Genomic DNA, 14271 nt, shown 5'->3' on the forward strand with positions numbered 1-14271 from the left:
CCCGCTAGCTTCTGCATCTACTCAAGCCAACAGGCTATCACTCAACATACGCCCCTTGCAATTCTACCAGGATTCGGAGTGTAACAGTGGATTCATATCAGCTGTGTGCTTTCATGCGACCTAAGTATCAGCTGACTCAGTCAGAGAGAGAGCAGTACATGAAACAGGCATGTGGAGGCATCTAACATGGAAAGTACTTAACAAACCCACGCCCCCTTCCTTCGTAGAGCACAGTACAGTTTGGGGCACATGGACTGAATACACTTCTAAGTCTCAAATCCACCTGCAATTCCATGTTACTGGTCAAAAGGGAGAGCAAGTACTTGTTTACATGTTGCGTTATGGATGTGTGTATATGTGTATATAAACATGTGTGTGTATGAATGGATGCATGGGCCTAAAATCTCGACCCACTGCTCCTGGCAAGCTGTTTCCCACTGGGGCGGCTGGGCCCACCCGTGGGCAGGAAAGGCTGCACACTGCTTGGCCAGCCCTGGGTGCCCGCAGGGCTACTGGTCTCAGCCAGGAACGGTTCCCCGATTAGAGCTCGTCAAGTCTCTGCTGAGGCCCCTCCCGCTTTCCTTTCCGATTTTGTAATCACATGATCTGTTCTTGGCACTGGTCACCAAAGACGGCTTATTTGATAGTCTCTCTCTACAGGACCTAAGTTCTTTCTGAAAAGTAAAGACACTTTAGAGGCAGATTAGCAAGAAGAGACTGACGGGGTGTGGTGCGGTGCAGGGCTGTGCCAGACCTGGGCCGAGGCCCCTACCTGCAGGGCCAGCCGCACGACCCCAGACGTGTAGGTCAGCATGCCGTGCAGCACGTCCAGCAGGGAGCAGAGCAGCGCGGCTGCCGTCTCGTTGTTGTTTTTGTTGTCCACGTCCAAGCACAGTGTGGCTGTTTCGGTGAACAGGTTACAGACATGATGGACCAGTCCTGAGGGTGAAAAGGAGGAGGGCAAAACAGTCACCATAACATAAAAATAATGTGTCCCAGAAACCCAACAGAGCAGGTCTCCACGATGCATAAATGCTAAGCAGCCCTTCAACTCTGCCGTGTACAAGGTACATGTGGGACAGTTTCGTAAACTGCAGGTTCCCAGGGCTCACCCCAGAGAGGCTGCTCAGGGGCCTGGGATGGGGACTAGGAAGGTACGTGTTAAGCGAAACTACACTTTGGAAACACATCCTACAGGGTCAGGCTTCGCTGGGGCGGAGGACTCCCCGCCATAGAGGGAAGCGTGCGACATGGGAACAGACTGTCCCAGGTTCTGCTCGAAGGTCCAGCTCTTCATGCTAAGGATCAGGAACCACCCCGGGCTCTACAAGTCACTGGGTCATTTCTAGAGGATAAAGCATGTTTTTTCTGCGATATTCCAAAAAAAAAAAATTAAAATGCGAGATTAACTGTGATACAAAGAATTGGACATTGAGAAATGGCCAGCTTCTATCATTTTGTCCCTGCAAACCTCATATGAAGGGTTGGTCTTCGTTAACTTTTAGTTTGACGTAGTCTGTCACAAATTCATTTCCACATCTTGGGGTGTGTTATTGCTTATATTTAAGTATGACATTTCTATTGTTACTGTTACATAGAATTAAACTTGGAATTCACAAAACTGATTCAGATGTAAATGTGGCGAAAATACAACATGAACCATGTTATAAGCCTAAATGGTGAATAGGACTTAGGCACAGATAGTCTGAATGTTCTAGAAAAAGTGATCTTCAAATATAAATATTTTACACAAGCAGATGGGGGAGGGGGTGAACATGGTAAGGAAGTCTGACATGTACTATAAACTGGATGCTATTGCACCTGCAATCCATTCATCCCAGTTCTCATGAAGATCGATCAGATGGAAACTCTGCCAAGCAGAGGCATTCAAACAACGCACCCCCTCTCGTTTCCAGTAAATCGATCTGGTTTCCCCAGATGAGGGCAAAGCAGTTCTTAGACTACAAATGCAACTGATGTTGTCACTAAAGGCAGAGAAAAACCAAACTCCTTGTGGCAAAAACTGGTGCAAGCCACAAAGCTGAAGATAAGTACAGCTGACGGAAAGCGGAATGAATTATTATTGCCCAGTTTATCAAGCGGCAAGGTCCGACAGCTCATACCATCAACGGCACACGGTGCAGAAAAGCAATTATTGAAACATGGGCATTACGGCCACAGGCCTTCCCCTCCGAGTGAGACCGCATCACTCATGGGCTAGGAGTCAGCCCCTAGCTGCAGACAGGGTAGAAGGGCTGTACAACATAGTCTTTAAGAGAGAGATGTTTTCCTTTGGGGGGGCCCACGAAGACTTGGTGACATGTTGTAGATGGTCCAAGGTACAGGGCAAGGGGCCGAGTACAGGTGAGGTCCAGCTATGGGATCAGTGGCTCTTCAGAAGGCGGAGGCAGACCCTCGATCCCCATGTCCCTGCTGCTTGATTCAGACTGAACAGCTGGGGAGCAACAGTGAACCTGACCTTCATTCCGTCTTCGAGGAAGGAGGGCAAGGCTGGGATGGCATTCTCTCCCGCCGGCTACGGGAAAAGACGGGCACCCAATGCCACGCCCTGATTGGGCACCCTGACGTCACCGGCTGTCAGGGAAGGTGCTTGTGAGATTAGAAATGAAATAGGATGTAAAACATTCCTTCCCAACAGTGGCAGTGCCAGCAGAGCCAGCACAGGCGTCTGGGAGAGCGCGGTGCTGTCTCCCTGTCCTCTGCTCAAATGCCAGCAAAACAACTTCTTCATACTCCGTCCTAACACCTCTAAGAGAAGCCAACATTCGTGAAGCCAAATAACCCAGCAACTATTTGCATTCATTATAACCAACTCAAAATAATACAAGAATTACTTTGTATTAATTATATGCAAATCTCTAAAGGAGTCACCCTCCACCCCCAAGTTATTTTCAAGTGTTTAATGTTCTGAGAATATTAATGTGCATGAGCTATTCCCAGCTCCAGCTCCAGTCACTGTATCCTTATTATTACATTTTCAAAATCTGTTGGGAGTAGCAAGATGGTATGAGTACATTTTGAAATGCCAAGCTTTTGAAAACACTTCATATTTCTGTCATTACTGATTTGGACAGAACACTCTGAATCCCAAACAGAGCTTCCTTCTAGATAAGTTGACATCTACACACACAAACACGGGGTGGTGCCCACGAGGGCTCATTCACGTCGACTCAACAGACAGCGCGGCAGAGGAGGGGAGAAGCGATGTGGGAAGCTGTCTGTCCCACACTGATCAGCACTTAACCAGCAAAACCAGAGTCAGCCACAGCAGCTGAGTCTCAGGTCTGCCTTTTAAATAGAAAGACATGAGGGTGACCGAGGCCGTGCTGGTCTCGGACACACTGACAGGGTCCATGGAGGCGCCTGTGAACTGTGGGGTCTGAGCCCCAGCTTCCAAGCTCGCTCGACCTCTCCCGGCCGAAGGGTAATGAGCAGCCACCCACACAGAAACGGCTCCTGCAAACACATGTCCAGACATCCCTCGGGTTTCAAGCCGATGAACCATCTCAGGGCAGGTCTCTGCCTCTGTTAGTCCAGCCCCCGATTAGAGGCCCTGGGAGTCTGCACGGGGCCAGCGGCTTTCCCTGGCCGCCTCCTCCTCCGGCACTGGCACTGCCAATTCTGCACTCCCTCTGCCCGGGAGCTCTGGCTTCCGCTCTTCATCTGCGCCTCCCCCTCACAAGGGGCCCCAAGACCGCGAGCCCCTGGAGTTTGGCTGTGCCCACAAGGAGAGCGACGCTGCACAAGTTTCGCAGACGAGCCAACTCACAGTTCTGTGCTCGGATCAGATACAGGCTGGGGACTTCTCAAATATGACAGAGGCGAATGCTTTAATTAAACTTTTTCTTCCAAAAGCCAGAAGGGACTCTGTATTCAGAGCACTCATTTTGAATTATATTCCTAAGAAAATTGTGTATATGGGAGTATCTTAAAAACAAACTCGTCCCAGCTCCCCTGAGCCCACACTAGTTCCTGGATCCTCCTATGTTTAACACTTAGATCCACAGAGAGAGGAGACCACTGTATTGATATATTCCCAGTATGTGATTTATTTAAAAGGCTTGACTCTCATGCTAGCTGGTCTGGCTCAGTGGATAGAGTGTTGGCCTGCGGACTCAGGGGGACGGGGCTTGATTCTGGTCAAGGGCATACGCCCAGGTTGCAGGCCTGGTCCCCAGTGGGGGGCATGCAAGAAGCAGCCGATCGAGGACTCTCTCTCATCATTGATGTTTCTCTCTCTCTCTCCCTCTCCCTTTCTCTCTGAAAGCAATAAAAATATATCTAATAAATAAATAAATAAATAAATAAATAGTAAAAGACTCAACTCTCATTTTCATGGCTTTGGGGAATGTGGAAGAATGAATAATGCACCTTCCTCAAAGATGTCCACATCCTAAATCTCTGGAAACTGTGAACGTTACCGTACATGGAAAAAGGGACTTCGCGAATGTGATTACGGACCTTGAGAGGGGAGGGTAGCCAAGTGGGCCAAATGCAATTACAAGGTTCCCGTAAGAGGGAGGCGGGAGGTCAGAGTAGTAGGAGAAGACAAAAACAAGAGGTTGGAACAATAGGAAGGGGCCCCACCCAAAGAAGGCAGCGGCTCCTACAAGCTGTTCGCTTGCGTTTTCAAGGCAAGGAAGTGGAAGCCTTCAGAAGGAAGAAAGCCCTGCAACATCAGGACTGTACGACAATACGTGGCTGTGTGTGTTAAGCAAGTAAACTTGTGGCATTGTTGCTATGACAACAAGAAACCAATACAAGGAGGGAACAAAAGTCCTTCTCTTGGCTTGGTCTGCCCTCTTCACCAAGAAGTCAGCCACTGTTCCTACTGATGGGATGCACTTCTAAGCTTGCAGCAGCAGGTGGACCAAGAACTCGGCAAACCCGATTGGACAGTATGTTCACTGCCTTGTTTTGTGGGAAAAGTTTGTGAATTGGCTCATTTCTGTTTAGCCAAAACTATGGAGGGACACTACATCATTCAAATTATAATAGAGAACGCTCATTGGCCTGGGAGTCACACCCTGGTCTTAGTGTCAGTGTTAACAGAGGGCTGAGGCCCCTCATTCCATTTACAGAGCCTAATTCCCTCTTTAGAAAATGAGGAAGGAGCCTGTGTGATATCAAGGTTCCATTAGCTCTGATATTTTATAATTATGTCCAGAATGTGGCAAATGAATGTTATTTATTCCAAACCTATTAAAACTCTTTATGGAAAACCATCTCTATACACTTTCAATAAAAATGGATAATAATAAACCATGACTATTATTTATAAATCAATACTTGAAAGCTAAAAATTAGGTATTAGAACAAGTCAGTACAGAAAAGCAGTAATGATAGCAAAAAAACCAGTATGGTTCTTACCATGTGCCAGGTACTATTCTAAGTGCTCTAACAGGTATCTAACCAAAATCCCATTAACAACTCCGTCTCACAGATGATGAAACAGGCTCAGAAAGGTTAGGTAACTTTGCCAAGGCCATCTGGCTCTACGGTCTATGCTAGTACCCACTATGCAAGATCGCTTTTCTGTAACTGAAATGACAAAAAAAGGAAAATAAGACTAGTAAGTCTAATGTGTAAATGAAAAAAACCCCAACAACAACAACAAAATAAACCTCACAACAAAAAGCAAGATTTGTTTTCAAAAGATGTAATGAGAAACAGATAAGGATAAGAAAGGTAAGGGGGAGGGCTTCATATACGAAGTCGAAGCTCTCCCACCACCAGAGAGCTATGAAGGGCTAAATGACAAGGAAAGAGAGGAGATGGAACTGCCATGGCACCAAGACATCCTGCCTTGGAAATAAATCTGCTTCATTCAAACCTTATTTTGCAAAAGTGATTTCAGCATTTGTGCACAGCGGGTCTATCAAGCCATGACAACCTTTTGCTTTGGTGACATCTTTCCTCATTAGTTCCCTGGCAGGTGCCAGTCACCGAGCAAGCCCGTCCCAGCTGCCACTGCAGGAGACGCAGAGCAGGATCAGATATGCAACACGAATGCGGTCACGTAAATGACAACCGCCAGCAAGCGCATTTCGGTTCAGTTTTCCGGCGGAGAAAATAAATTCTAGTGGGGAGAATCTCCACGTAAGCTTTTACATATCAAATTTCTGAAAAACGTCAAGTCACACTGGACATCGATTTAAGCCATAAAGGGACTGGTTAAGTGCTCACTTAAATACGGACGTAAAAGATGAAGCTGGCAGAGATAACCACAGAGGAAAATAAACGAGGGAACACGGTTAAAACAGGAGCACAAACAGGCATGTCCAGTTATAACCAGAGGTTCTCAACACTGGCCTCTTAGTGATAGAAACACACAAAAAATCAATCTATAGAAAATCCGATTAAAAAATCTGAACAGCACTCCCTCCCAATCACCTTGAGACCAACGATTTTCAGAGATTATTACATCCACAACCGCAGAATATACATTCTTCCCAATACACATGAAACCTTCAAGACAGACCACATGCCAGGCCAAAATATTACGTCTCGATAGATTTCAAAAAACGGAAATCTTATAGAATGTGTTCTTTCAACACAACTGGAAAAAGGTTAGAAATCAATAAAGTATTTAGAAAATCCCCAAACGTATGTGTATTAAACAATAAACTTCTAAAACACCCATGGGTTAAAGAAGAAATCACAGGAAATTTTAAAAAATATGTCAAAATGATGATAAAAATATAACAGTGCTTAGAAAGAGCTCTGTAGCTATAAATGCTAGAAAAGAAGTAAGCTTTCAAATCAATTCTATAAATTCCCATCTTAAGAATCTGGGGTGGGGTGGGGGGGGGCACACCAATTAAGCCAAAATAAATAGAAGGAATTAATAAAGAGAAAAGTAAATATCAATGGAACAGAAAATAGACAAATATTAGAATTTCTCCTAAACACTATACTTTTAACAGACTTTTACCAGACGCAAAAGACTATGTACTATATGACCCCATTTATGTGAAATGTCCAGAAAAGACAAATCTATAGAGAGCACACACTGAAATGGGAAATCTGGCCCAGCAAAAATCTGACCTAAATCTTACGAGTCTGTATTACTTTCTGTCTTATGAAATTTGGTGACAAATATCAGGCTCAATTAAAATGGGCTCTGTTACATGCCTTTCCCTGGGCGAGCTTCATTCACTCATTCTGTCATTTTCTTGCCACTACTGTTATTGAGCCAGGAACTCAAGTCTCATAGGTAGAATGTAATAGAACATTGGGTTTCAAAGTTGTTTCTATTGTGAACAGCCAACCACTCTCAAGACAGAAAATGGAGAGAAAGAATGGTTTCCTACAGACCAAGGTGTCAGACCAGGGTGCATTTTACCTCCTTACTTGTTTAACATGCACACAGGACATGATATATGAAAAAGTGGACCAGACTTAGGAAGGAATAAAAATTGGTGGAAGAAGTAGAAGTTAAGATATGCTGATGACACCATCTTAGTGGCAGGAAGTAGCAATGATCTGAAATGACTGGTGACAAAAGTGAAAGAAGAGAGAGCCTAAGCAGAAATGCATTTAATAGAAAAAAATCACTATTACAGAAAAAAATAGGCAGTTTTAACAAAGGCAATGAAGACAACGAAATTGTTAAAGACGTTGCTTACGTAGGTTCAGTTGTCAATTTAAATGGAGCCAAGAAACCAGGAGAAGGCTGAGACTCACGGGGCACTGATGGAAGAATTAGGAAAGATCAAGAGCAAAGGTGTGTGGTTGGAGACCAAGGCTAAGATCATCCACACCCTCATACTCCTAATTACTGGGCACGGATGTGAACGCTGGCCAGTGATGAGGGCTGATGGGAAACAATGGTGTTTCATCTGAAAGAGGGTGAGGGAGGAGAGCTCCACAGACACCCTGGACACCAGAAAGATGAACACGTAGGTCCTAGAGCAAATGAAACCGGGAACATTGCTGAAGGCAAAGATGACAATGTGAAGGAAAACCCCTAATCTGTAAAACTACTGTTTGGAATTCTCTGCTATTCTTTGGACGGCCTCTATCTAATTCTGAAAAAAAGTAACTTTGCTTTCTAGCCTGCTTGAATAGTGGGGGAGATAAACTTAGCTGGTCTGACCTTGTAGGCCAGAGACTAGAGACACCCAATGCCATGCCAGGTGCATTTTTTAATTGGATAGAACTGTGGAGTTTTCAAGGCCACCGCCAGCAAGCGCACAACGGGCTGGCTCTTCCATAAAAAGGGAAGTTCTGCTTGTAGCTTTGCTTAGAATTTGGATTCATTTCCCTAAGCCCGCCGCGGTGAATAAAGTGTAACTCCAAACTCTCAGAGCGCTGTTTGGTTCTGGCCCGGTTTTTCTGTAACCACAAGACTGAAGCTGTCCTGCTTTGGGCACATCATGAGAGGGCAGGGTTCTCGGAAAAAGACGGTGATGCTGGGACCAACAGGAGGCAGCAGGAAAAGAGGAAGAACAAGTATGCGACGGATCGGCTCCATCGAAGCAGCAGAGCTGGAGTTCACAGGAGCTGAGCGGGCTGCCGAGGCCTGAGCGTTGTGGATTCCCAGGGACACCAGGAGCGGAGCTGACTCAACAGCACGCAACACACACCTCCTTATTTTAATTGCACCGAGGTCATACACCCATTAGAGCAGGGGTTCTCAACCTGTGGGTCGCGACCCCTTTGGCGGTCGAACGACCCTTTCACAGGGGTCACCTAAGGCCATCCTGCATATCAGACATTTACAATACGATTCATAACAGTAGCAACATTACAGTTATGAAGTAACAACGAAAATAATTTTATGGTTGGGTCACAACATGAGGAGCTGAATTTAAAGGGCCAGAAGGTTGAGAACCGCTGGATTAGAGAGACTCCATCAAGTGGGTGCGCCATGCGCTGCTACAGGGAGCACGAAGGCAAATAAAGGTGAGGTCAAAACTTAGTTGTTAACAAATCAAATCTGTGTAAACCTTCCAGGGATCATTTGTAAAATAATCGTGACAGCAGCTCTTCCACTACAGGCACACCCGTGACCTGAAGCTGACCCAGGAAACTGACAAGAGGGCGTTGGTTTGGGAGTCTCCACCCTCCCCCCTTCCTCCAGACCTCCTGGCTGAAGGTAAGGAATCAGACTGGAAGGAGCTCGAAAGGTCCTTTCCACTCTAAAACTCTGGAAAATGCCTGCTAAGGTCACAGGACACCTTTTTTAAAATTGTCTATTTAGGTTAGAATGTTGAAAAATATGAAAAACACCGAGTTTGACTGGCTGAAAAATTAACCTAACTACTAACATCTCTTTTTCACATTATATTTAACTTAAAATATAACATATGTAATTAGTATATGTGCTTTATAAATCCTGTGGTATTTTTTAAAGAAAGAAGCAGCCTGGTGGTTAGGAGCTGGCATTTGAATGCTCTACATCGCCAATGCCATGAAACAGCACGCTCTTCGCCTCCAAACATCTGAGTCTTCCTCGCGATGGAGATGCATTTCAAACATAAGCAAGGGCTCTGAAGAGGGCAGCTGGAGCGGGAATACGGACTTCCAGAACCTCCACACTCACAACGAGTCGTCTCAATCCGTGCTCTGATCTCAGCCACAGGAAAGACCATGCTGGCTGAGTCCAAACAGCCGAAAACAAAGCACACAAAACGGAACAGGACAGGTAGAGAGATGTTTTTGTAGTGGAAAGGTATTTTTAAATCTTTCCTTTTGGGCCATCTGATTTTGAATTAAACTGGGAAGTGCAATGGGGCAGGAAGAGAATGCCCGCCCCCCTTAAAACCGGTATGACTCTCCCTCTCTCCCTCCCCATCTCTGCGGAAATATCATCTTAAAAGAGGCCTTCCATACCCAGCCTGTGCACACGCCTCGTCTCCCAGGTCTGACCCTGTCACATATATGACCTGACACACATTGGACACAGATCATTTATACTTTCTCATCCCGAGTGAATTAGTTCTCAACAAATAGTGAATACGGCAATTACCAAGTGAATGGGAATAAGAGCCATTTCCCTTATTTTGGACTACGGCTGCCTCCGTTCCTCAGACGGATGTATGCAAATATAGATGTGTAGAGCATAACTGTGAATTTCATTTTCCATCAATGTCTGATTACCTGCTGATTAAATCTGACAGGCTGCAAAGGGAGAAAAATCATTATTAGATCCCATCCTATCATCTCTAACTATCTAAATGCAACCAATGATCTGTTTTATTACACATAATAGCTTTTAGACAGAAAAAAATATATAGCCACAATCTCACTGTAAAAATAAAAAAAGCATTCAATGAACTCTGCTCCATAGTTATACTTTTATGTAAAACGTAAACTGAAACTATATTTAGAGATAGCATTTCATTTTATTTTTTTAAATATATTTTTATTGATTTTATACAGAGAGGAAGGGAGAGGGATAAAGAGTTAGAAACATCGATGAGAAACATCAATCAGCTGCCTCCTGCACATCTTACTGGGGATGTGCCCGCAACCGAGGTACATGACCTTGACCGGAATCGAACCTGGGACCTTTCAGTCCGCAGGCCGACGCTCTATCTGCTGAGCCAAACTGGTTAGGGCAATAGCATTTCATTTTAAAAAGATCATTTTGAATCTTATCATGAGTTGTAATATAAAATTCACTGAGTTGTTGCATTCTATCATAGATGTGTGCATGGGTATATATACATATAGTTTTATGTATACACACATATACATGTGTGTAATTTTTGCATGCACACACATCCATACACACACACATTGTCCATTAAAGAGAATGAAATGAGCTTTTCTCAAAGGCATCTATGTGCCATGTTAATTCTCAATGTAACTAAACAATGATGATATTATACCCATTTTACAGATGAGGAAGTAGTTCACACAGGTGCCCTGTCTGAGTGTACAAGGTCCCACAGTTACCATGCGGTAGTGGCAAGTGGCAAACCAATCTGACTTACTCAATCTAGGGTACACAGACGCCGAATGTTTACATACGATCTGCATGTATCATCGATATGAGACATTTTAGCAAAACTTCTTACTGATATGTAGTAGACACATAAAAAGGTACAAATATAAGTGCACACCTAAATGAACTTTCCCAAACTGAGCACACCCACAGAGCCAGCCTGCAGCTTGAGAGAAAGTGGCCAGCACCCAGAGTCCTCATGCACTCCCTCACACACATCCCCTCCCCAAAGCCATTACTACTCGGACTCGGTGCATCAAGGATTAGCAGCCCGGTTCTGCAGCTTGTATAACTGGAATCACAGGTATGTTCCTGAGGCCCACCCATGCGAACAGCAGTTGTAGTTGTAGAACAATAGCAGTTCTTCTCGCGGCTCCATAGCCTTCATTGTGTGACTGCACCACAGCACGGATTAGAAGGAATGATACATTCTGAGAGGCCGGATCACAGTGCAGCCATTCCAAAACTGACTCTACTCACGGTAATTCCAGACTCTGTTTCTATCAAGAAATAGGCGAATAATTACTTTTTCTGTGAGTCACTAAAGAAAAGATGTGCTACAGGAGATATATTCTGGACAGCAAATCATTTACTAGAAACGTTTTTATTAGAACCCACGTAAGTGAAAGCACTAATGGAATACATGCTTTGATCTGAAATTTTAAAATAATTACTCTCGGGGTAAGGTTTCAAAGATAACCCCGCAAGTACAATTCGTCCCCAGCATCACTCACCGGCAAACTACTGCAGCAGGGTCCTTCCATGGCAGAAATGTAACGTGCTAGAGCAACAATAACAGCAAAATTAAATACACACACACACACACACACACACACACACACGGCTGTACGCATGTGCAGTGTTTGTGGAGCACGAACTTCGCACAAGACAACGTTGGGACCTCTTTCACGCTCTTTGCCACGTCCTTGCAACAAGCCCCGGCCTGGACGTGTCAGGTGGAGCCACTGAGGCCCACAGGAGACTTGTCCGAGGTCACAGACTGTTCATTTCCGAACCAGGACTGCAACCCAGGTCACCGGGTCGGGAGTGCCCACTCTCAAGCACTAAGCCGGCGATGTGATTATTTCTATAAAAAAAATGAAGAACCGGCAAATCTTTATAATGTTTTGTGATGAGATGTAGAGTGATCAGAAGAACCACAACTCAAGGGCTTATCTCGTGGCTGAGACCTTAAAAGAGCTGCTAACCTTGCGGCTATCTGACGCAGTTTTTGCTTTACGAAGAGATACTTGCTAAGACTTTGTGTGATGACAAACAAGTTGTCAGTATACTATCGAACAGACATTCAGACACACGCACACCCCTCTGAACATGCACATTTAACCCGTCCCTGCAAGGAGAAGGAGAAGTTTTAACATGGATGTCTTCCATGTGATTCAGCATTTCCAAATAATTGTGTACATATGTACGTGTGTGTGTCTATACGTGTATTTCTGTATGTAACCAAAACAAATGAGGGGCTGTGTCCACAAAAAGACACGCAGAAGAATGTTAACAGCAGCTTTATTCATAATCAACAAGCCAATGTCCCTCAGCAGGAAAAGGGAAAAACTGCAATATATTCATAAATTGGGATACTATCAAGCAATATTTTACATTTTTTTAAATATATATTTTATTGATTTCTTACAGAGAGGAAGGGAGAGGGATAGAGAGTTAGAAACATCGATGAGAGAGAAACATCGATCAGCTGCCTCCTGCACGCCCCCAACTGGGGGTGTACCCGCAATCAAGGTACATGCCCTTGACCGGAATCGAACCTGGGACCCTTCAGTCTGCAGGCCGACGCTCTACCCACTGCGCCAAACCAGCCAGGGCAATATTTTAAATATTTAAAAAAGCGTTATAAAGAACAATGTGGGTAACTCTCACAGAAATTATTTCATGAAGGTAGCTAGACAATAAGTCGATATATTTTGTTTCCTTCATATGAAGCACAAGAACAGAGAAAACGAATCAATGGTGACAGAAATCAGAATACTGATTAGCTGTGGACATGAGCAAGGGTGGGGAAGGGACTGGAAGGAGCTTCTGGTGGGTCAAGTGCTCCCTGCCTAGATCTGTGTGCTGGTTGACATGTTTAGTCATGTTAAAAACCCATCACTGTACTTTATTACTGCCTGCGAACACTCCATAAAAAGTTTACAAAATATCAAAAAGTTGGAAGCTATTTTCACCCCCATTTAAATGTGTTTTTTTTTTCAAGTAAATCTCAGTAGGTCTTAAATCTATATAAGAATGCAACATGTTCCAATTAGTTTGTAAGAACAGCAATATTTGGGAAAAATGAAAATTTACTAGGCAAATTATTTAAATGCCTTTGCATAACTGGTGTGTGGTTTTGAAAACAACTATGACTTCGGAAGCAGAGTCAATGCGCATGCCCTCCACGCAGACGCGCGCACGGGTACGGGGCTGGCTTTTCGGCTATCACAGCCATTAAAATTAAAACCAAGTATCAAAACGAAACCAGAGGGAAATGAAAAGGCAGGCCACAGGCCGAGAGAGCACATTTGCAAAACACATCTGAGGAAGGACTTGTATCCAAAATATACAGAGAATCCTCGGAGCTCAACAATAAGAAAACAAACAACCCAATTAAAAAACGGGCCAGGGATCTGCACACACCTCATCAAAGGAGATGCGCAGGTGGCCGACAAGCATGTGACACCCTGCTCCACTGTCTATGTCATCAGGGAGCTGCAAATCAAAACAACGAGATCCCACCCAAACGTACTGAGGGGCGGAAGCCCAAAACGCTGACTGACAGCGCCCATGCCAGTGAGGGTGGGAGCTGGCGGGCATGGAAACGGTCCGGCCCCTCGGAAGGCAGCTGAGCGTTTTCTTACAAAACTCGGCACCGGAATCCTATCCATTCCGGCAATGGTGCGTCTCGGTTTTTACGCAAATGAGCTGCAAACTGCAGTCCACACAGAAACCTCACACGCATGCTCACGGCAGTTTTATTCATCAAACCTGGAAGCGACCGAGATGTTTTCCAGTCAGTGGATAAACAAACTGTGGTGATCCAACGGAATGTTCATGGAATATACATGGTCAATACAATGGAAGATTAGCAATAAAAAAAGAAATGAGCTAGCAAGCCACAATTAGCCTTTCTCCTTTATTTTAAATATAGCATCTCCTGTCTCTCTAGAATATTATTTGAAACTTTCCCTTACAGGAACTGCCAGGCTTTCCGTAGCAGGTGCACACCAGGGCCCAGCGTGAACACTGCGTCTGGCTGGAACGTGCATGTGGGGGGAGCCCAGCAG

The 14271-nt window shown here is 44.7% G+C and overlaps 1 protein-coding gene across 1 annotated transcript in view; it reads right to left on the reverse strand.

Moving 5' to 3' along the window:
- ULK4 (unc-51 like kinase 4) overlaps positions 1–14271 on the reverse strand; it is a 246189-nt gene that overhangs the window by 85179 nt on the left and 146739 nt on the right. Inside the window, exon 32 of the mRNA XM_081105862.1 lies at positions 773–939. Within this exon, the coding sequence (XP_080961988.1) occupies positions 773–939 (167 nt within the window). The remainder of the gene's footprint in view (positions 1–772; positions 940–14271) is intronic.

The sequence above is a fragment of the Myotis nattereri genome, assembly GCF_964212035.1.
Source record: "Myotis nattereri genome assembly, chromosome: 14".
Lineage (NCBI taxonomy): Eukaryota > Metazoa > Chordata > Mammalia > Chiroptera > Vespertilionidae > Myotis > Myotis nattereri.